This window comes from Aotus nancymaae, unplaced genomic scaffold (assembly GCF_030222135.1).
Source record: "Aotus nancymaae isolate 86718 unplaced genomic scaffold, 86718_ANA_hifiasm-v0.15.2.pri h1tg000008l, whole genome shotgun sequence".
NCBI classification, from domain to species: Eukaryota; Metazoa; Chordata; class Mammalia; order Primates; family Aotidae; genus Aotus; species Aotus nancymaae.
Window position 1 is genome coordinate 62,075,522 of NW_026988419.1, and position 21,674 is coordinate 62,097,195.

The window sequence follows — 21,674 nt, forward strand, 5'->3', positions numbered from 1 at the left end:
GCAAATGCAGTTCAGAACTGTACAACTGCATAACTCACTGCTCATTTCTAATTACAGACTATGGCAATGTACTTTGTCAAACAGGTTGGACAGCCACCTATAGAGCTAGAGAGCTAGAGCAGAACTGGGTGGGGTGCTCAGTGCATACTTGCTGAATGGATTGCCAGTCCTGCTTACATGCTAGCATGCCAGGAAGTGTCTAACAATGGGAGAAAGCCCTGATCTGTAGTATGTGCAGATCTCCATGGTGTGAAGATTCCCACCATGGCCGAGTTCACCTTACCAATCTGATGTCACTGGATTTAAAGTTGGGGATGGGTATAAGCAGTCAGCTCGTGGGAGCTGGCTCCAGCAGACTCTTGGGTCCCTGTTAGTCTTCTTAATCAAGATTTTGAATTCCTTTTGAAATAGCGATGTACATGATAAAACATAGGCTTGAATAAATTACAAGCACATTATTGCTGGTTACCAACTATAATAATAAGTGTCTTTAACTCAAAGAGAGCTCCAGTCTCCCAATGAATCAATTGTTAGTTGGCTTAGGTCTCCAGGTCACCATCGTCTCATTTTGTCATATTGTCTCATACTGACCATAATGCATGAATCAAAAATTGGGATTCATTTTTGTAAAAAGTAAGACTATAGTTTGGAAACAGAAAAACAAAATTTAAATTTGTGACTATCTTTTTAAAAATGTGGAAATGGTCATAGTTGGTGACTCCATGATGGCAGGCACAGTTGCCTATAGGGAAAGAGATCTTTGCTCTTGGAAGCAAGTTTTCAAAAGCTTCTGAGGATCACTGTAAGTTCTGCAGTGAGAGACCTCAGTACTCACAGTGGCTTCTGTTTTCTAAACCAAAATCTAAGTGTTGAGAGTAATCAACTATAAAAGGGACAGGCTATTTGAAGTAAAATTATAAATCACTATGTTGGAAAATCAAGGATGTCTGACAACCATATCAATCCTGGACACTAGGATATGAATTCATAATAGCTTAACTGGTAAGCAATGCCTACTAACTAGGTTAGTGTTTTTTTGAAAATTGTATTTCTTTGAGTCACCCCTAACGTCATGGGATGGGAGGAGAAGAACTTAGCAGGCAGAAGAGCTTTTATATTTTTACATTTTATATATAAAATATAAAATATGTTTATATTTTGAGGATTCTGGATAAAAGTTTATTTGCAGTAGATTTCCCAGTATTTCAAAACGTTAAAGCAGTACTTAGGGAAGCTAGATCAACTTCTATAATTGGTTAAGAAGCCCATTCTTATTCAAAAATCAATAGCAAGACTTACTATTCTTTTTTTTTCATTATGAAGACCTAGTACTTTCCAATTTCAAATACAGTTAAGAAAAAAAAAAAAAAGCCCTTTCCAAACATGTCAACTAACATCTGAACCATTTGAGATAGTCGAGTGTGTAATGCATCATATGAAAGTATGTCTCACTTGATTTCACTTTATTTTCCCATCACCCCTAAAGCCCCTTTTTCATACGTAACTCAAATAACCACCCCCAAAAAGGCAATATAACAACCTTATCTCCACTGGTGTCTACTTGGCACCAATCTGCCCTGACCTTAGACACAAGCCATTGTTAAGGGTATAACGCATTTACATATTTTGCAATAAAACATCAGTTATTTGCATTACTGTGTCAAGTTTTATTTGATTCTTTCACCTAAAAATGACTCATTTTCCTTTCTTGTATTTTAAAAACCAACTACTCTAAGCTTGTTTGAGAATAATCAAAAATTGCCCATTTAGCTAGAAGTCATTTTCTTTTCAAAAGGCAAATGTTATTTAATCTTTCAGCTGTTCATTGTGCCATCATAAATACTTTCTTTTCAGCACAGTTGTGGGGACTGAAATGAGCCCACTAATTGCCTCCCATTTCGACTGACATGTGGTGGTTTAGTGGAAAGAGAACACAGCAGGGAGAAGGAAATAGGAGGCTGAGAAAATGAGAGCTAATTATTTTCACTGCCTCGTGTCAGGCTCTGTGTCAGCCTTGTTTTTACAAACTGGAAGGTTTAGCACTAAATAAAACAAACTGGCGTCATGTTTTTATATACTGGCAGTGTCATGGAAGCAGCTGCACATCTCAAAGACAATATAATGCCTGCGTTCGCATGGACACCATCTGACAGACACTGTGAGCCACGGCTAATGAGGATATCACAGTGGTGCCAAGTGAAAGGTGCTGAATTATGTATGATTCTTCATCAGTACAGCAATAGTCCTGTACATCATTATGAGACATTGTTTTGCTGAACAGATTAAAACATTCTTAGTTCCAGACCCTGCAACCTATACGCGCTGAAAGAGGTTATTAATGGAATTTTTAGGGAGAGTTTCTTGTGGATTTCTTTTTGGTTAAAAAACAAATCTCATGGGACAAAGCCATGCTGGGTCATGACACTGTATAGATAAAGAAGAGAAGCAAATTAACCATACTTGTATTATCTTTTTTTAGAGGAAGCATAATAAAATATAGTGTAGCAGGGTTATACTTAATGATAAATAACCCAGGTGCTACCACAGGATGTTCCACTCTCCTGCCTTTAAAACTGCAGGTTTCAGCAGCTGAGCTAGATAATAGCAACGCATATAAAGGAGCCTTCAGAAGCCTAAATCGTCAACATCTTACTACTTTTCATACCAGCATGACCAAAATTTTTATCGTATTCTTATTTCATCTTGCATTACCTCTTAGATTTCACAACAGTCAGTTGCCTGCTATGAGACTGTCTCTTCCAGTCTTCCCTTGAGTCTTAAAAAGTTTACCCTGACCTCTGTATTTTATATTTTAAATTGCTTCCTCGAGACAGGCCTCTTTTTGCTGGAACACTGAACATTCTTGGGTGATTTTACTTCTTCTCCATTCATGGTTTTGGAGGGTGAGGGTGGATCTTGAAAATTAACATCTCAGCTTAGACTTGGCATGCCTGGACTTGAATTCCCATCCTACAAAGACAAATGACCTTCCTGCAAATCTCTCCATTTTCTGAGCCTCAGTCTCCTTATCTGTAAAGTGGGGGCAGTGCTCTCTATAACAGGGTAAGGCCATGAGGATTAATTAACATAGATAAATCTGAAAAACATTTTGCCAGACATATACAAGTATCTGCTGTAAAATTCTAATTTTGTCATGTTCCAGAACAGTCAGCGTTAATCTGTGGTGATAGAAGCAGGAACAGTGTCCTGGTTATGTAGGCAGCTTGCCTGGGAATAGCCATGAGGGAAGGTGGTCCTAGGGTACTAGAACTACCTTGCTTATTCTGGTGGTTACACAGATATATACCTTTGTCAAAATTTATGGAACTGTACACTTGAAATCTGTGCATTTTATTACATGCAAAATATACCTAAATAAGAAAATAAATTTAAAGTGTTTTAAACATCTGTAACATCAGGTAAAGGTGATCTATAAAAACCTGAAAGCCTAATTTTGAGAGTCTCTTTCTGAAATGTCTTGAGTGATCTTGGTCTTGATTGTTCAACAGTTTTAGCTATAATATTCATAAATGCAATTAAATTTAGATAGCGAAAAATAGAGAGAGACAGAAAGAGAGAGATTGAGATTACTGTTTCTGAATTGCCCAGAACTTTAAACTCTAGTTTTTTGTGCTACCTTTAATCTCTTTTCCTTTTTGGAAAATTTAATTCTATCTTGATTATTTCTTTTTATTCTCTCTTCCCCCCTTTTCTTCATTCCTTCATTCTCTCTTTTCTTCCTTGTGGGAAGAGAAGGGATGTCTATGTTTGGCATCACTTGTACTAGCTTGGAACTCTAAAAAAATTTAAACAGCTTGCAAAGAGTGTAATAGTGATTTCTCACAAAGAGATACTTAATTTAGCATTAACCGAGTGTTGTTGAGGATTTTATCTTCACAGTGTAAGAGTTTCTGTTTGAGTTGGCCAGTGGTCTTAATTCAGAAAATTTTTTCCACGTAATTGGCAATCCTGAAGCAGTTCAGATGGAATGCTTTCTATCCTCCGTTAGCCACATACTTGCTCCTAAAATTACCCAGGTATTTCAGCAGCTGCTCAGATAAACATGCATATTCTGGGTACCCACCAGGATTGTCATATTTTTCATTCATGTCAAATGTAAACATTCCTCTCTCCCCAACAAAATTCCACTTGTTTCTTGTAGATTTGCATTGAGAGGGAGATTTTCTAGCTAGTGGAAAGTTCAGGGTGACTTTTTTTTTTTTTTAACTACCCGAAGCCCTAACAAAAGCACTTCCCAGTGCCCAGCTCTGCTCCTGGGCTGGTTCCCTTTTTCTACTGAAGAGTAATTATCACTCCCTGCAAATGCGCAGCAAGTACTTGTGCCCCACCTCTTGCTACCTGCATGACCTCCATCAAATTACCTCATTTCTCTGTGCTTCGGTTTCCTCATCCAAGGTAAAGCTCTCTGGCTGTCAATCACGCATAATACCTCCAGACATCTGGTGCTGCTGCTTAGTAGTGCTGAATCAAGATATGTGGAAGCAGGGAAGGTCAGACTTGGCGTTACATGATCCGTCTATGTAAGAAGATGTGAATTTGTTCCTTCTTTGATTCATTTCATGAAACTGGCCATTGTTATGTTGCCGCTTGGCTGCATCTTCTCTTTTTCATCTCTGATCACTCCCTGGTACCTGAGTGATTCACAGCTCCCTGGATGCTATGCCCAGATCCTGCCCAAGTGAGATGCACTGACCTAGCCTGCTCATTCTAGCAGGGTCCCTCTTCTAGCCCACCCTTTATACCTTCCCATCCATCAAAGCTACCTTGTTCTCTGTCCCATTCCCTTTTATGGCTGCTAGTGACAAACCAGCTAACCTAGTAAACTAATTGGAGCTGTGTTGGTGACCATACTGGTAATAATGATAATTTTTCCTTTTTGAGCTCCTAATTTGGTTCTGGCACAATACTGGGCACTGCATTTACATTATCTCGTTTAATCTCCATAGGACACAACAATCCACTTCTGAGTAAAGAACGCTGAGGTTCAGAAACGTTACATAAGTTGGCTGTGGTTAGGGGGAAAGGGGGCAACACTGGGATTCAGACCTGGGTAGTGAAACTTTAAACCTGTGATCTTGCCCTACCTTGCCCCACTAGTAATGTTCCACTAGTAATGGCTTAATGTATCATTTTTTCCATACTGTTTCCATTTTAATAGGAATCATCAACACCTTAATAAGAGGAGTGAATAACAGGAGCATTTCAGACTACCAGGATGAGATGGTTTTGGAAAAGGAGCACTTTGCAGTTTCCATAGGACCTCAGAATAGAGAGCTGTTTGCTTTTGAGAGTTGTTCACAGACATTCGAAGTGACTCTTGAATTTTTTTTTTTTTTTTTTTGAAACAGTCTTGCTCTGTCACCCGGTGCCAGGCTGGAATGCAGTGGCACAATTTTGGCTCACTGCAACCTCCACCTCCTGGGTTCAAGCAATTCTCCTGCCTCAGCCTCCCGAGTAGCTGGGACTACAGGCGTGCACCACCATGCCCAGCTAATTTTTGTATTTTAGTAGAGACGGGATTTCACCACGTTGGCCAGGATGGTCTTGATCTCTTGACCTCGTGATCTACCTGCCTCGGCCTCCCAAAGTGCTGGGATTACAGGCGTGAGCCACTGCACCTGGCCTGACTCTTGAATGTTTCTAATTCAAAAATCAGTACCCACATTTCTATCACTCACCTCAAGCCAAAATCAATAGTTTACCCTGGGCAGTTGCTCACAGCTATATAATCCCAGCAATTTGCAAAGCTGAGGCAGGAGAACGACTTGAGCCCAGGAGTTTGAGACCAGCCTGGACAACACAGTAAGACTTCATCTCTACAAAGAATAAAAGCAAAATTAGGCCAGGTATGGTGGCTCACACCTGTGATCCCAGCACTTTAGGAGGCTGAGGCAGGCAGATCACCTGAGGTCAGGAGTTTGAGAGCAGCATGATTAACATGGTGAGACCCTGTCTCTATTAAAAATACAAAAATTAGCTGGTGTGGTGGCACATGCCTGTAGTCCCAGCTACTGGGGAGGCTGAGGTGGGAAGATCTCTCAAACCTGGGAGGTGGAGATTGCAGTGCACTCTAGTCTGGGTAACAGAGCAAGACCCTGTCTCAAAAAAAAAAAAAAAAAAAAAAAAAGCAAAATTACCAGGCATGGTGACACACATCTGTGGTCCCAGCTACTTGGGAGGCTGATGTAGGAAGATCACTTGAGCCCAGGAGATTGATGCTGCAGTGAGCTGAGCCTGCACCACTGCACTCCAGCCTCGGTGATAGAGTAAGAACATGTCTCAAGAAAAAAAAAAATTTGGGGGGGTTAAAGTGAATGGTTTAAAAATCAGAGTTCACTGTGCCATTACCTGGTCCCTATCACAGCCAAGGTACTGAAAAGGTTGTAAATGTGTAAGTAAAACCCTGTATTTGGCTCATAAAGTTGTGGAATTGTTATTTTTAGTGACATTATTGATGACTTAACTCATTTTATTTGTAATGATAGCCTTTTCAGTGGTCGCTCGGTTAAGAACTGGTTACCTGCCATCTCATTGTCTGCAGTGTGCCCTGTGCAGTTCAACAACTGTTTGAATCCCAGAGTTGTGGACAATCCTCACTGGCAATTTGTGACTTACAAGATGGCATAAATGTTAAGGATACCTTAATTTGAAACCAAGCAGAGTATAAGGAATTCAATTATTTTACTTGTGGATTACTTTTGTTAACTAGGCAACAGTGACATCACTGATGCCCTGAAGACACCTGGAGTTGCGTCAGGTCATTGTCAAATTAACTTAATGACTTACATGTGCACTGCATGTTGGAGAATATTCTCTCTCTCACCCAGCTTTTAACAAGCTGAACCTATTTTTTAGTGAAATGAATGATGCCCCTCCTTGTCTTATAACTTCCTTGATTATAGCGTTTTGTTTGTTTGAGATGGAGTCTCTCTCTGTTGCCCAGGCTGGAGTGCAGTGGTGCAATCTTGGCTCACTGCAACCTCCGCCTCCCAGGTTCAAGTGATTCTCCTGTCTCCGCCTCCTGAGTAGCTGAGACTACCAGCGCGCACCACCACGCCCAGCTAATTTTTGTATTTTTAGTAGACATAGGGTTTCAACCATGTTGGCCAGGATGGTCGCAATCTCTTGACTAGTGATCTGCCCACCTCAGCCTCCCAAAGTGCTGGGATTACAGGCGTGAGCCACCACGCCCGGCCTGATTATAGTTTTACTCCTTTTGTAGCTGCCTTCTTTCATGGTAAAAGGCCTTTCTTTAGTAGAAGGGAAAAAAGAGAATTTAAAAATAAAAGGTCTCTAACCCTGTTATTTGGATCAGTGTTTCTCCACGTTGGACCTTGGGGAGCAGGGAAGCAGTCACTGCAGGGAGGATGATGGCCACTAGCTTTTTTGGTTATATCAGCGAAACCTCCTCTGGTCCTTCTTCCTCCTGCTTGTTGTCTGTGGCTGGACCCATTTATGAAGCTCGACAGAACCATGCAGCAGGTTCACCTGCCACCTCTCCTGCTTGTCTGTCCCCGTTAGTATCTCCTCCAGCTTTGGGGTCATGCAGCCTTGTGTTGATGTCAACCATGTATTGGCCAGGAAACCCTAGGAGAGGTCTTTAATCTGTGTGAGCCTCATCTTTCTCATTCACCTAAAGGGAACATAGTCCTGACTTTCAGGGTTATCACGGATATCCGATAAAATAGCATTATGTAAGTGCCCAGCAACATGCCTAGAGCATAGTAAGCGCTCCACAAATGTGAGTTTCCCTCCTGTCGGCCCCTTCTTGACACAGAGCTGCTCTGACAATGCACAGAGAAAGGTCTGACTTGTAGCTTGAAGTCATGGGGGAGCTCTCTGGTTAGGAGATGAGAGCGAAGCAGGGGGAGTTCAGGCATTTTCACGAAGTTCAAGGTCTTTCGACTAACTTAATTCCCAAATTTGACAGGCAAAAGACACAGAACTAAGTAAACTCCTCTCTTCTAAGGCTTTTTATTGCAGCTGCTGCCTTGAGGAGGCTTTTGCTATTTCAGAGAAGCGCAATCATGACACCAAACAGTCATTATCCTGCCCAGTTATCTCAGGACCCACGTTGCCTGGGTAGCAGTGGCTCCAAAACAAAGAAATACTGAGAGATTTGCCAATTCTGAGAAACTCATTTGACTTATGTTAACCAAGAGCCAGGTTTTCATTTTATTGAATAGAGCTTTTCCTTCATTAATTGGCTCTCCATCTTGTGACTGTGGCTGGGCAAAGAGGGTCACACATGGGCCCTGCTAGGTTTGCAATTCATCTAGAGGCTTTCCTAAAACATCAGGCACCCCCAGCTTCCTGTTGAAGCCAGCAGACTTTCAACAGCCTCTTTGTTGATGCCTTCCCATAAGAATTATGTCTGAGCTTGCTCTAGGAAACATTCCAGGTCCACCCTTATTTATGAGGGCATTTTCTAGTTTCAGCATGTAAGGTGTTTGGTACATTAGCCTTTATCCTCAGGATTCTTCATTCTTCAAAAAAAACACAGAGCCAGGAGCAACAGCTCATGCCTCTATCCCAGTTACTTGGGAGGCTGAGGTGGGAGGGTTGCTTGAGGCCAAGAGTTCAAGGCCATCTTGGGCAATATACTGAGATACTATCTCTAAAAAAGAAATTTTAAAAAGTAGATAGACAGATAAACAGAGAGAATGTGAATTTATGGTCCAGGGGTTAAATTTGGAACAAAGACGTGAGTTTATTTTCCTTTGTTTATCCCTAAACATTTTTATTATTAAACTATTTATACAGCAAAGTTGAAAGAATGTTACAGTGAACCCTCATACCCCCCATTCAACCATTAACATTTTTCTCCACTTGACATCACATATACTTAGCTTACCCATTTACCTGTCCTTCTAGCCATCCACCAATCTTTTTTGATACATTTCAAATTAATTTGCAGACATCAGTATGCTTCCTCCTATTTTAGTATGCTAGAATAAAAAATGCAGTTCAGGTGCAGTGGCTCACACCTGTAATCCCAGCACTTTGGGAGGCTGAAGTGGGAGGATCACTTGAGCCCAGGAATCTGAGGCCAGCTAGAGCAACAACACAGTGAAACCCATCTCTACAAAAAATTTAAAATAAGAAAATATTAGCTGAGCATGATGGAACATGCCTGTGGTCCCAGCTACTTAGGAGACTGAGGTGGGAGAATTGCTTGAGCTTGAGAGGTCAAGACTGCAGTAAGCTGGGATCACGCTACCATACTCCAGTCTGGGTGACAGAGCAAGCAAGACCCTGTCTCAAAAAAATTATTTTGATAATCACAATATAATTAATTAAAAAGAGAAATGCACACATTTTAAATGTATATTCACTGAATTTTGACCAATGCATGCACCTGTGTAACCCAAACCTCTATCAATAGATTACTGCTACCCCCAGAAAGTTCCCTCATATACCTTGTAAGTCCCCATCTGCAGAAGCAAGCACCCTTCTGAATTTTTCTACCATGAATTAGTTTTGTCTGTTCTAGAATATCATATAAATGGAATCATTAGGTTGCTTTTCTTCTGTATACTTCTTTCACTCACTATGTTTTTGAGATTTATCCAAGTTGTTGCATGCATCAGTAACATCTTCCTTTGTATTGCTAAGTAGTATTCCATTCTATCAGTATGTCACGGTTTATCCATTCTCATTTTGATAGACACTTGGCTTGTTTCAAGCTTTCTAGTTAATACGATAAAGCTGCTAAGAACATACTTAGACAAGTCTTTTTCATTTCTCGTGGGTAAATACCTAGGAGTAGATTTTCTGGGTCATAGAATAGGCATATATTTGGTTTTGTAATAAATTGCCAAAATGTTTTCTGAAGAAATTGTACCATTTATATTCCCACCAACAATGTATTAATATTAATATGGGAGTTCCAGTAACTCTAAATCCTAGCCAACATTTGATGTTATCAGTCTCAGCCGTTCTGATGGGTGTATAGTGGTACCTCATTGTGGTTTCAATTTGCAGTTTCCTGGTAACTAATGATGTAAGGCACTTTTTCATTATATGGTGATTTTATTAAAAATTTAATTAACATACCATCATTTAAAAATCAAGAGGTTTTACATAAGGATCAAAATTCTCAGCTTTTCATGAAATATCAAAGGACCTAGCAAAACTGGGCTCATATTTACACATGGGAACAATCAACAGAAGCCGAGAAGTAGGCGTGCTTTTAGGGCAACTGTTCTTCAGCTTCCCGCAGTCCCTCACCCACCACATAACTCCCTAGTTGTCCATTATCAGGTGTCATCACATTTGCACTGTTGTTTTCCTTCTTGTTAAGAGGAAAGAGTTTCTTGAACCAACATCATTATCAATCTAGGAAAATTAAAGGTGGATCAAGAAGGTCTTAGAGTTCAAGAAAGGTAGAAACCCCACATGTCTTCATAGCAATGAGAAAATGTTCCTACAATGTTTAATATGTAAATTAAATGGGTCTGTTTTAAAAGGTTGCCTCAAAGCTTTATAAGGAAACTGCCTGGCTTTACTCATTTTTATTATCTGCCTGGTCCCTTCAGGATTTTGATTTTGTAACTCCTATAATAGAACACTTAAAACTGATAAATTATGTCTCAAGGCTGCACTAACTGGAGCTTATTTCGACATATATAGGAATCTAATTTCATGTCCTTTTATTGAAAAAGGAAAAAAGCCACTCCAATAATACTTCATTTAGAATATTTTATGTGTTATGAAACATTGAGACTAAAAAAATGTTTCACTTTCTCAGATTCTATAATTTTGTTTTTAATTCCAGGATTGTAAGTGGAAAATGTATATGGAGATGGATGGGGATGAAATTGCAGTAACCTACATAAAAGATGTGACATTCAACACTAACCTACCTGATGCCGAGATTTTAAAGATGACAAAGGTAGGGTTCTATTTACGGCTTAAAAGCTCTTTTGAATTCACAGATATCAAACAAAGACATTAAAATACCCCAGCAGTGTGCTTTTATACTTGTCCATGCTCACATCAGCTCAGCCTCGAGCTGGCTGTTGAAAGGCACGTTTTATTTAGCAGATTGAGATCATAATGGGTTTTTGTTAAAATTCCACTTATGCTGTGTGAACTAAAAAGCACTGCAAAAAGGTATCGTTTAATTTTTTAAATTTTTTTCTTCTACATTTCTTTATGCTTACTCTCATTTATTAAAGGAAGGAAAATGTCAACGATGAAAATATTTACTTCAAATTTTGAGTACTTTTTTTTTTTTTTTTTTTTTGAGACGGAGTTTCGCTCTTGATACCCAGGCTGGAGTGCAATGGCGCGATCTCGGCTCACCGCAACCTCCGCCTCCTGGGTTCAGGCAATTCTCCTGCCTCAGCCTCCTGAGTAGCTGGGATTACAGGCATGCGCCTGTAATTTTTTGTATTAGTAGAGACGGGGTTTTACCATGTTGACCAGGATGGTCTCGATCTCTTGACCTCGTGATCCACCCGCCTCGGCCTCCCAAAGTGCTGGGATTACAGGCTTGAGCCACCGCGCCCGGCCAAATTTTGAGTACTTTTAAACTTTGGAAAACTTATACGGAGGAAGACTTTCTTGGTTGAGGTCAATTTCCTGAAGGACTGAGATGAGGTTAATTATGAGGCACACATTGAAGTCTTTTTTTTTTTTTTTTGAGACAGAATCTTGCTCTGTCACCAGGGGCCAGGCTGGAGTGCAGTGGTACAATCTCGGCTCACTGCAATCTCTGCCTCCTAGGTTCAAGCAATTCTCCTGCCTCAGCCTCCCAAGTAGCTGGGACTACATGTGCACACAACCACGCCCAGCTAATTTTTGTATTTTTTAGTAGAGACTGGGTTTCACCATTTGGCCAGGGTGTTCTTGATCTCTTGACCTCGTGATCTGCCCACCTTGGCCTCCCAAAGTGCTGGGATTACAGGTGTGAGCCACCACGCCCAGCCACGTTAAAGTCTTAATGGCTTCCTTAAGTTCACACCTATGAAATCCTGGAGTGGCCAGAGAGCATGTTACTACTCTAGGGTCAGTGGTGGAAGCATGTTGATGAAAACACTGAAGAAAGTCTTGTGGAAATGCTTAGCTTGCTCCTCAAAATGGAAAAAAATTCAACTCTGTCCCAATCATACTGAAAAAATACAAATGAGACTTCAATTGTAGAAGGTCAACAACTTCAGGCGAATAACCATGAAGTCAACAGGACAGTCACCCTAACCTCACATACTCCATTAACTGTAATACATTATTAACCAGGCATTTGGTTCCAGGGAAGAAAGTGGAGCTTGTAGCAAAAAACCTGGGTACAAACACAAGTAGGGAACTCAAATGGTTCTTCTAAGGCATGCATTAGAGAGAGCACATTGTAAATGTGTTCTCTTCATAAGCATCAGAGTGCTGAACAACCAAGTCCTTTTAATTTACAAGTGGATTCATCAAGCAGATTTATTTGATATTCATGGTTGGATTCCACTGCACGTCTAGGAGTTATTTCCATGGCATTATTAATCTGTAAGGGTTATGATTTGGTTTTACCCTTTTCTAATTTGGGGGGACATAGTATGTTGTCTTGAAGACTGGAAAGGTATTTTCTCTTTCTTCCCCACCCATAACATGAAGTTGCTAAAATGAATATAAGTGTTTCTGCTATGATGCCATACATGCCAAATCACACACCAACTTTAACAGGATATAGGAAAACTAGAACTGGGACAGATCAATCAAAATTTATAGAATTTTTAAACATCAACAGAAACAATAACAATCCTAATTTAAAACCAACAGCAGCAGCAGCAGCAACAAAACTAGCCCAGGCTGGGTACAGTGGCTCACGCTTGTAATCCCTGAACTTTGGGAAGCTGAGATGAGCAGATCACTTGAGGCCAGGAGTTGGAGACCAGCCTGACCAACACACCCCATCTCTACTAAAAATACAAAAAATTGGCCAGCTGTGGTGGCATGTTCCTGTAATCCCAGCTAATTGGGAAGCTGAGACTTGACAATCACTTGAATCCGAGAGGAAGAGGTTGCAGTGAGCCAACCTAGGCAACAGAGTGAGACTCAGTCTCAAAGAAAACCTAGCCCAGCTAAATCTCTATCACATTTTCTTTGAACCCAGCTCACAGCCAGTCATTCCTTTGCAGCCTTAAATCTAAAGTGAAAGGGGGATGGGAGGAGAATGCAGGTTATTTCTGAGGCTGTTTTCATTATAATTAAAATAGGATCAAAGGTATAGGCTTCTTCACTAATCCTTTGTTTTAATACAGTGGAAAAACATCACCACAGTTTCTTCATGTGTATGTGCAACTTTGCTGGATAGTCTGAGGTCATGGAAAGCAGAGCCATTGTTGAAGCCACTAAGCCAGCCACGACTTCGCTCAAGGAAAGCACTTCAGGGTCTTCTCATATTGCTATGAATTTCTCTTAATTGTGGGAAAGCTTTCCAACTGATGCTTGAAACTTTAGCATGAATTAATGACCTAATGATAGGATTGAGTGATAGCAAGTGTTATATCAGAAAAGAAGGTTGTGGGAGACCATGACTAGCTGTTTGCAGATATACGAAAGGATGTCTTATGAAAAGCAAAACCCCAACCATTAGCATGTTGTGAGTGACCACATGGGAACCAACAAGGCTTTCATGATAATCTGATATTACACCCCTATGTTCTAATCGTATGTGGCACCCTGGCTTCAGAGAAACATACTGTAGTAGGGCAGACTGTGTTATGGTACTACACCATCCAAACTTCTGTTTTTCAGCCACCATTTGTAATGGAAAAGTGGATTGTAGGAATAGCAAAAAATCAGACTGTGGAGTGCACTGTCACATATGAGGTAAGCTTTCGGGGCAAAAGGCCGGTGGCCTCACCATCAGTTAATGAATAGAAATTTATCTGTTACCTCAGAGCATATAACTTATTGGAATTTATTTGGAGGGAAACTAAGCAACATGAACATGGGAAGATCAATGGAATTTCTCTAACAACATGTTGGGAAGAAAAGAGAACAGGATATACTCACCCAGATAGAGACTGAGGTAGTGCTTCATTCATTCATTCGTTATGGACTGAACACCTTCTATATACCATGTAAGATGTTTGGTACTGGGGATACTAATGCTTAATACTTTTTTTTTTTTTTTTTTGAGACAGAGTCTTGCTTTGTCACCAGGTGCCAGGCTGGAGTGCAGTGGCACAATCTTGGCTCACTGCAACCTCCACCTTCCGGGTTCAAGCAATTCTGCCTCAGCCTCCCAAGTAGCTGGGACTACAGGCACGTGCCACCACACCCAGCTAATTTTTGTATTTTTTAGTAGAGACGTGGTTTCATCATGTTGGCCAGGATGGTCTCGATCTCTTGACCTCATGATCCGCCCACCTCGCCCTCCCAAAGTGCTGGTATTACAGGCATGAGCCACCGTGCCTGGCCTAATTTTTTTTTTTTTTAAATCAACAAGATCTTTGTGGCTGGTAGAACATACACCTTACAAGGTATAAAAATCCGGTGCGAGTGGGTGGAGGGCAACAGTTATAGTACAGTCTTGGCACACATGGAGATATTAGTGTACACTTACCACCACAGGGACATGCATTTCATTCACTCATCCAATTCATTCATTCAAGAAACACTTATTAAGGATTTACCATGAACTAGGCACTGTTAGAGGTGCTTATATCAGTTCAATCACACTAATTTCATGTAAATAAATATTGAAAAATATCGGCCAGGCACCATGTGTGTGATTACAGGCATGAGCTTGTAATCCTAGCACTTTGGGAGGCTGAGTTGGGCAGATCACTTGAGCCCAAGAGTTTGAGACCAGCCTGAGCAACATTACAAAACCCTATCTCTACAAAAAATACAAAAATTAGCAGGGTGTGGTGGTACATGTCTGTGGTCCCAGGTACTCAGGAAGTTGAGATGGGAAAATCTCTTGAGCCCAGGAGGTTGACGCTTGCAGTGAGCCAGTCATACCACTGCACTCTAGCCTCGGCGGCAGCGTGAGACCCCTATCTCCAAAAAAAATAAAAATAAAAATACTGAAAGATATTATTGTCCTCATTTTGTAGGCTCAGAGCGATGAAAGGAAGTCCTGAGGTGTGAGGTACTCAGTGACAGAATTGCTGGAGTTCGACACTAGCCTGGTCAACATAGCAAAACCCCGTCTCTACTAAAAATACAAAAATTAGCTAGGTGTGGTGGCACAAACCTGTAATCCCAGCTACTCAGGAGGCTGAGGCTTGAGAATCGCTTGAACCTGAGGGCAGAAATTACAGTGAGCCGAGTTGGCCCCACTGCACTCCAGCCTGGGTGACAGAGTGAAACTCCATCTCAAAAAACAAACAAACAAACAGCCAAGCATGATGGCTCATGCCTGTAATCCCAGCATTTTGGGAGGTTGAGGCAGGTGGATCACCTGAGGTCAGGAGTTTGAGACCAGCCTGGCCAACATGGTAAAACCCCATCTCTACTAATATGAAAATTAGCCAGGCATGGTGGCGTATGCCTGTAATCCCAACTACTTGGGATTCTCCTGCTGAGGCAGGAGAATCACTTGAACCCAGGAGGCAGAGGGTGCAGTGAGCCGAGATCGCACCATGGCATTCCAGCATGGGTGTCAGGGAGAGACTCCGTCTTAAAAAAAAAAAAAAAAAGAAAAGAAAAACAAAAAAAGAAAAGAAGTCCACTTATCCAGGCTGGAAGCCAAAAAGTTTTACAGTAATTATTTATCCTCATCTGCTGGGGTGCACAGGTTGTGAGGGATGAGGTATCTGAGAAGTTATATTATTTGTCAAAGCATTGCTTGCAAGGTGCAAAACCCAAACAAAAGAGGCTGGTTGGTCTTGAGGAGCTTGGAATCTAGACTATATTCTAAAGCTGCTTAACTGGTTCTCACTGTCCAGGAAAAGCCGTCTTGTTAGTACTCAATTAGAACAACCAGATTCTACCTCTGCCTGCCTTAGACAGTTCTGGAGACACAGCACACCCAGTTCTTTTTTTCTTCTTCTCTTGCCCTTTCCTCGCCCTCCTCCTCCTTTTTTAGACCCCATAGTGGTACTTGTGTCTGGAGTTTTCACTTCAGTTTTTTAAAACATATTTCCCTAACCATATTGAATCCTGGAGACTCTTTAACTGACACTGATTGGTGACACCTGGTGAGGAGGGCCATTTCAGGACCAGAAAGTGATGTGTCTTGACCTAGTGTCCTCTCCTTTTCCTGGCCCCCATTTCTTACTTTTTGATTCTGTCCCACTTTCACATCTGAGAGCGTTCCTCCTCCGTGCAGGTAATTCACCCCCCACTGCATATTTGCTCAGTTCCCTTGAGGATCCAAATGCAGTCCTAGGCAAACGTGGTGGCCAGATTTCCATTATTCAACAAAATATCTGTCTTCAAGTACTATGAATAGAAGAGGTAATTTTTTTTATTTCTTATTAAACAAAGAGGTAAGTTGAGATATGTCAAATACAATAAATTCTGGGAGAAGACAACCTTATTTTTTAGCTACTACAGTTTACTAAGAAATATATGTTATAATCCATTAAGGAATAAGTGCTATGACCCACTGAGAAATTAAGTGGTTAAAAATTTTCTTTTAATCCAATTAGCAGATTTGGGCCAACCATTCAGAATATTTTCCTAGTGCATTATGACAGTGTTCTAAGAAGTGAAATTGAAGTGATATAACAACCTGGATATATCTTATATATGTTTGTCTATTTGGTCATACGTTTCTTTTTGTTTGTTTCACCAGAGTGATGTTAGAACTCCAAAAAGCACTAAACACGTCCATTCAATTCAGTGGAGTAGAACAAAACCTCAGGACGAAGTGAAAGCAGTCCAACTAGCCATTCAGACATTATTTGCCAATTCAGACGGCAACCCTGGAAGCAGGTCCGACTCAAGTAAGTTGGTGTTCCCATATTAGATGTGTGCTACATTCCAGAAACGGAATTATGACATTTTCATATGATGTGAAGGCTCAGAGGATACCACCTCCATCAGTTGAGATCTATCTTTGAGCTTCTCCAATAATTCTTCCCATGTGGCCCCAGGACCAGCAGCATCAGTTTCACCTGTGAGCTTGCTAGAAATGCAGATTCTCAGGCCCAAACCCAGACTTACTGAATCAGAAGTTTGGGGGTAGGACCTGCAATCTGCATTTTAAGAAGCCTTCCCAGTGATTAAGAACTACTCTAAAGTCCTTAAACCACTGGTTTAAACTGAGATAAAATTTATTATTTTCCATAACAAGAAGTCCAGAGGTAGGGCAGGTTCCAGGCGCAGTAAGATAAGCCGGCTCAAACATTAAGATAGTGGAATGAACCTTCCCTTCTTTCCACCCTGCCACGCTCAATAGGTTGCCTTTGCCCTCAGCTCCTCTCCTGTTTACAGTCATCACACAAAGATATGGCAATGCCCAGAGGAAATACCAGGTTAGGTTCCCTAGCTGTTCTTATATTTAGGAGTAAGGAAAACTTTTCTAGAAACCCCCAATGGACTACCCCTCACCAGTTCTGCTTTGGCCAGAATGGAGCAACTTTTCCGTCCCTAAACATAACATGAGCACATCTGACTTAAGACTCATTAAAGTCAGCCCCTGGAGCCAGAATGCAGTCAGTTCTCCCGATCACCTGGCTTCATGGAGGGGGTTGGAAACTGAGCAAAATCAGGGTTCTATTGGAAGCCAAAATTCCAGAGAAGGGGAGGGAAAGAAGGCATTGTGATTCTGTATGATACTGCTCATGGGAAGTATCTAAAGCAATCAAAGTCATAGAAACAGGAAGTAGAAGATTGTTAACAAGCCTGGGTGGGGCAGAAGGGGAAAGAGGAACATAGTGATTAATGGGTTTAGAGGTTCAGTACTGCAAGATGAAACAATTACAAAGATCTGTTGCACGACAATGTGAATATACTAATACTACTCAACTATACGCTTGAAAATGGCTAAGATGGAAAATGTGTTTTTTATCACAATAAAATGCACACATGTGCACAATAACAACAACAAAAGAAGGCACTGTAGGCCAGTGGCGGTGGCTAACGCCTATAATCCCAACACTTTGGGAGGCCGAGGCGGGCAGATTGCCTGAGCTCGGGAGTTTCCAACCAGCCTGGGCAACACGGTGAAACCCCATCTCTAATAAAATGCAAAAAATTAGCTGAGTGTGGCAGTGTGCTCCTGTAATCCCAGGCACTGGAGGCTGAGGCAGGAGAATTGCTTGAACCTGGTAGGCAGAGGTTGCAGTGAGCCAAGATTGGGCCACTGCCCTCCAGTCTGAATGACAGAGTGAGACTCCATATCAAAAAAGAAAAAAAAAAAAAGCATTGTGATGGATTGAAGCCTGAGAGGAGTCTCTGGAATTGTCTGGATAAGTCACTCACCTTAGGGGTACAGGTCACCTGTGCCCAGGCAGTGAGGGAGACAGAGACATGCGCATGCTCTGATACCCTCCAGACGTGCCATCTGCATGAGCAGGGGGTGGAGTATCTGAGGAAGCTGAGGCCTGGAGGACCATGGAGGAACTCTAGAACATGGACAACATTGTTCAGGCTTGGAGGAAAACAGAAAAGATCTCAGGTGTGAGGAACTTGCTTATTCACTGAAATATACCTTACTAAATGATCCTTGTTAATTGTTTTCTTCTTTTTTGTTGTTGTTGTTGTTGAGACAGAGTTTCGCTCTGTTGCCCAGGCTAGAGTGCCATGGCATGGTATCTGCTCCCTGCAACCTCCACCTGCCAGGGCAATCAAGCGATTCTCCTGCCTCAGCCTCCTGAGTAGCTGGGATTACAGGCTCATGCCACCACGCCTGACTAATTTTTGTATTTTTAGTAGAGACGGGGTTTCACCATGTTGGTCAGGCTGGTCTAGAACTCCTGACCTCGTGATCCACCCACCTCAGCCTCCCAAAGTGCTGGGATTACAGGCGTGAGCCACCATGCCCGGCCAACCATTTTCTTTTACCTTAACTTCTTCCTACTTGCCAAGGCAGCTTCATTTTTTTCTGCTGAAAATATGTCTTATTCCCAAGCCTCAGGATTTCTCCTCTGGACACATGAACGGTCTTTCTTCCAAACAGTCTCTAACTGTCTCAACCTTTGGAACCTCATTTCTTTTATCTGCATTTAGGGTCCTTGAGGTTTTAAAAGGGCATGTTGCCAAAAAAAAAAAAAAAAAAAAAAAAAAAAAAAACCTTCTGTTTACTAAACATGCCCCTGACACCTGAACACACTTTCTAGAAGTGACAACACAACTATGTAGGAAGAAGATGGGATTTAGATGCAGACGGACTTGGTGTTATTGACTGAGTGATCTTGGGCAAGTTATTTGACCTCCCAAGCTTCCTCATTTATAGAATTAGACTATTAGTATTTACCCAAGAAGATTATTGAGAGGATTAAATGAGATAGTGTAAGTGAAGCCTATGGAACAATGCCAAGCACATAGCATATATCGAATAAGTGTAAATGTCCTTATTTTTTAAAGTATTTGTAATAAAGAAAATGTCCTTATGCAGAGCCTAGAATTTCTATGAATGGCAAAGCTTACAGCAGTGCAAACAGTCTTGAATTATCCTAAGACAGGCATGTGAATTAGGCATGCAGCTTTAGTGTGGCTTAAAAGATGCTCATTTCCATTTCTCCTGCAGGTGCTGATTGCCAGTGGTTAGATACTCTGAGGATGCGGCAGATTGCATCCAACACTTCCTTACAGCGTTCCCAGAGCAATCCTATTCTGGGGTCACCATACTTCTCACACTTTGATGGCCAGGATTCCTATGCTGCTGCTGTGAGACGGACCCAGGTGCCCATTAAGTATCAACAGATTACACCTGTGAACCAGTCCAGAAGCTCCTCTCCTACTCAGTACGGACTGACCAAAAACTTCTCTTCCCTACATCTCAACTCTAGGGACAGTGGCTTTTCCAGTGGCAATACGGACACCTCCTCAGAGCGGGGTCGCTACTCAGACAGAAGCAGGAACAAATATGGTCGTGGTAGTATATCACTCAATTCTTCTCCTAGAGGAAGATACAGTGGAAAAAGTCAGCATTCCACTCCTTCAAGAGAAAGATATTCTGGAAAGTTCTACAGGGTTTCTCAGTCAGCACTCAAGGCTCAGCAGTCACCTGACTTCAAGAGAAGCCCCAGGGACCTCCACCAACCCAAGACCATACCAGGGATGCCAGGGATGCCTTTGTACCCCGAGACTGACTCAAGAGCCAGTGAAGAGGAGAGCAAAGTCAGCGAGGGGAGCTGGACAAAAGTGGAATACCGGAAAAAGCCCCACAGGCCCTCTCCCACCAAATCCAATAAGGAGAGAGCCAGAGGGGACCACCGTGGATGGAGAAACTTTTGATGAACTGAACTCCATGAGTTTTTCTAAGCATGTTAAGAAAAAAAAAAAAGAAAAAAGAAATGTAATGGCTTTTGATAATATGATCCCTTCAGACTGAATTAACAAAAAGACAACACTTCCATGTTTTGGATTGGGAAGTACCTTTTAATCGAGACTATAGCCAAACCAGGGCCAAAATTATGGATTCTGGTTGCCCAGTGATCATTACTGGACTTGAAAATCACTACATATATTTTCTCCCTCGAGTGAACATTAGAGGAAGGGTTATGCCATCTTTTTACCCTAACCACTGATATTCTTGTTAGCAGGGCCAGGACTAGGGTAAAGCAAGTGAGGTCAACAAAAAATTCACATTTTTAGGTAAAGACAGGATCGGTGTTACTGATTTTTCCTTTTGGCTGAGGCTGCAGTATGGCCTGGCAAGGCACTGTTACTGATCTTGTCTTTAACATGTTGATATTTTGTTCTTTTTTTTTTTTTTGACGTTTGTTTTCTTTTTAAAGTATTGCATTAAAATATCATTTAGCTTGATTATTGAGTTTTTTGGTTTGGGGTTTTGTTTCTTTCTCCCCCTCTTTTGATGCCCCCTTAAATTCTGTGCCCAAGGCAGGTACCTCACTCCCCCTGGCTCAACTCAGCTAGTTAGTATTTAGTATTTATTTTAGTAAGATATTTGTGTTTTTATCATAGTCAGAGTTGAACTGATTTGGCTTGTCATTTTTCAGTAATAAAAAAGGTTACTGAATTTAATGTTGATTACGATGCATATCTCATTCATTACAATTCATCAGAAACTAAAGATTTAAATTGCCTAGATTTGTGGTTCTTTCTCTCCCTAACCTCCCTGGGACTGCTTTTGAATATTATTTTCTAAATTTCACCAAAGAAGGAGCAAAGAGGGAAAAACAACAGTCCATAAAGTCCCCTTGGGATGTCAGAAATCTAAAATCTAAAAGAAAACAGACACAGAGCAAGATAATAACATCACAAGCTAAAAGCCAGAGAAATTTAAAATTACCAACATCCTTGTTGGAACGAGACAGTAAATATCAGCTTTGCAGCAAGACCGCTCTAAGCAGCTGCAGGCAAAGCGGTAAAACCAGTGGGGGTGCAAGGAGACTGTGTGCAGCTTAGGGCAGAAATGGTGGGATGATCCAACTTGTGAAATGCTTCATGTTTTACAAACCAAAAAAGTCAGGTAGCAACAAACTTATTCTATGTCAAATCAATAAATGTTACTTTCAATATTCTGAGATTCCATTCAGCATTCACTGACCCTGAAAATCAAGTGTCCTTTGCCCTAC

At 41.3% G+C, this 21,674-nt stretch overlaps 1 protein-coding gene across 1 annotated transcript in view; it reads left to right on the forward strand.

Annotated features, from left to right (window-relative positions):
• The window catches only part of MAP3K20 (mitogen-activated protein kinase kinase kinase 20), a 197,771-nt gene extending 176,647 nt beyond the window's left edge, over positions 1 to 21,124 (forward strand). Inside the window, exons 17-20 of the mRNA XM_064373402.1 lie at positions 10,799 to 10,915; positions 13,768 to 13,842; positions 16,763 to 16,913; positions 19,661 to 21,124. Coding sequence (XP_064229472.1) covers positions 10,799 to 10,915; positions 13,768 to 13,842; positions 16,763 to 16,913; positions 19,661 to 20,370 — 1,053 coding nt within the window. The 3' untranslated portion in view covers positions 20,371 to 21,124. The remainder of the gene's footprint in view (positions 1 to 10,798; positions 10,916 to 13,767; positions 13,843 to 16,762; positions 16,914 to 19,660) is intronic.
• The last annotated feature ends 550 nt before the right edge of the window (positions 21,125 to 21,674 follow it).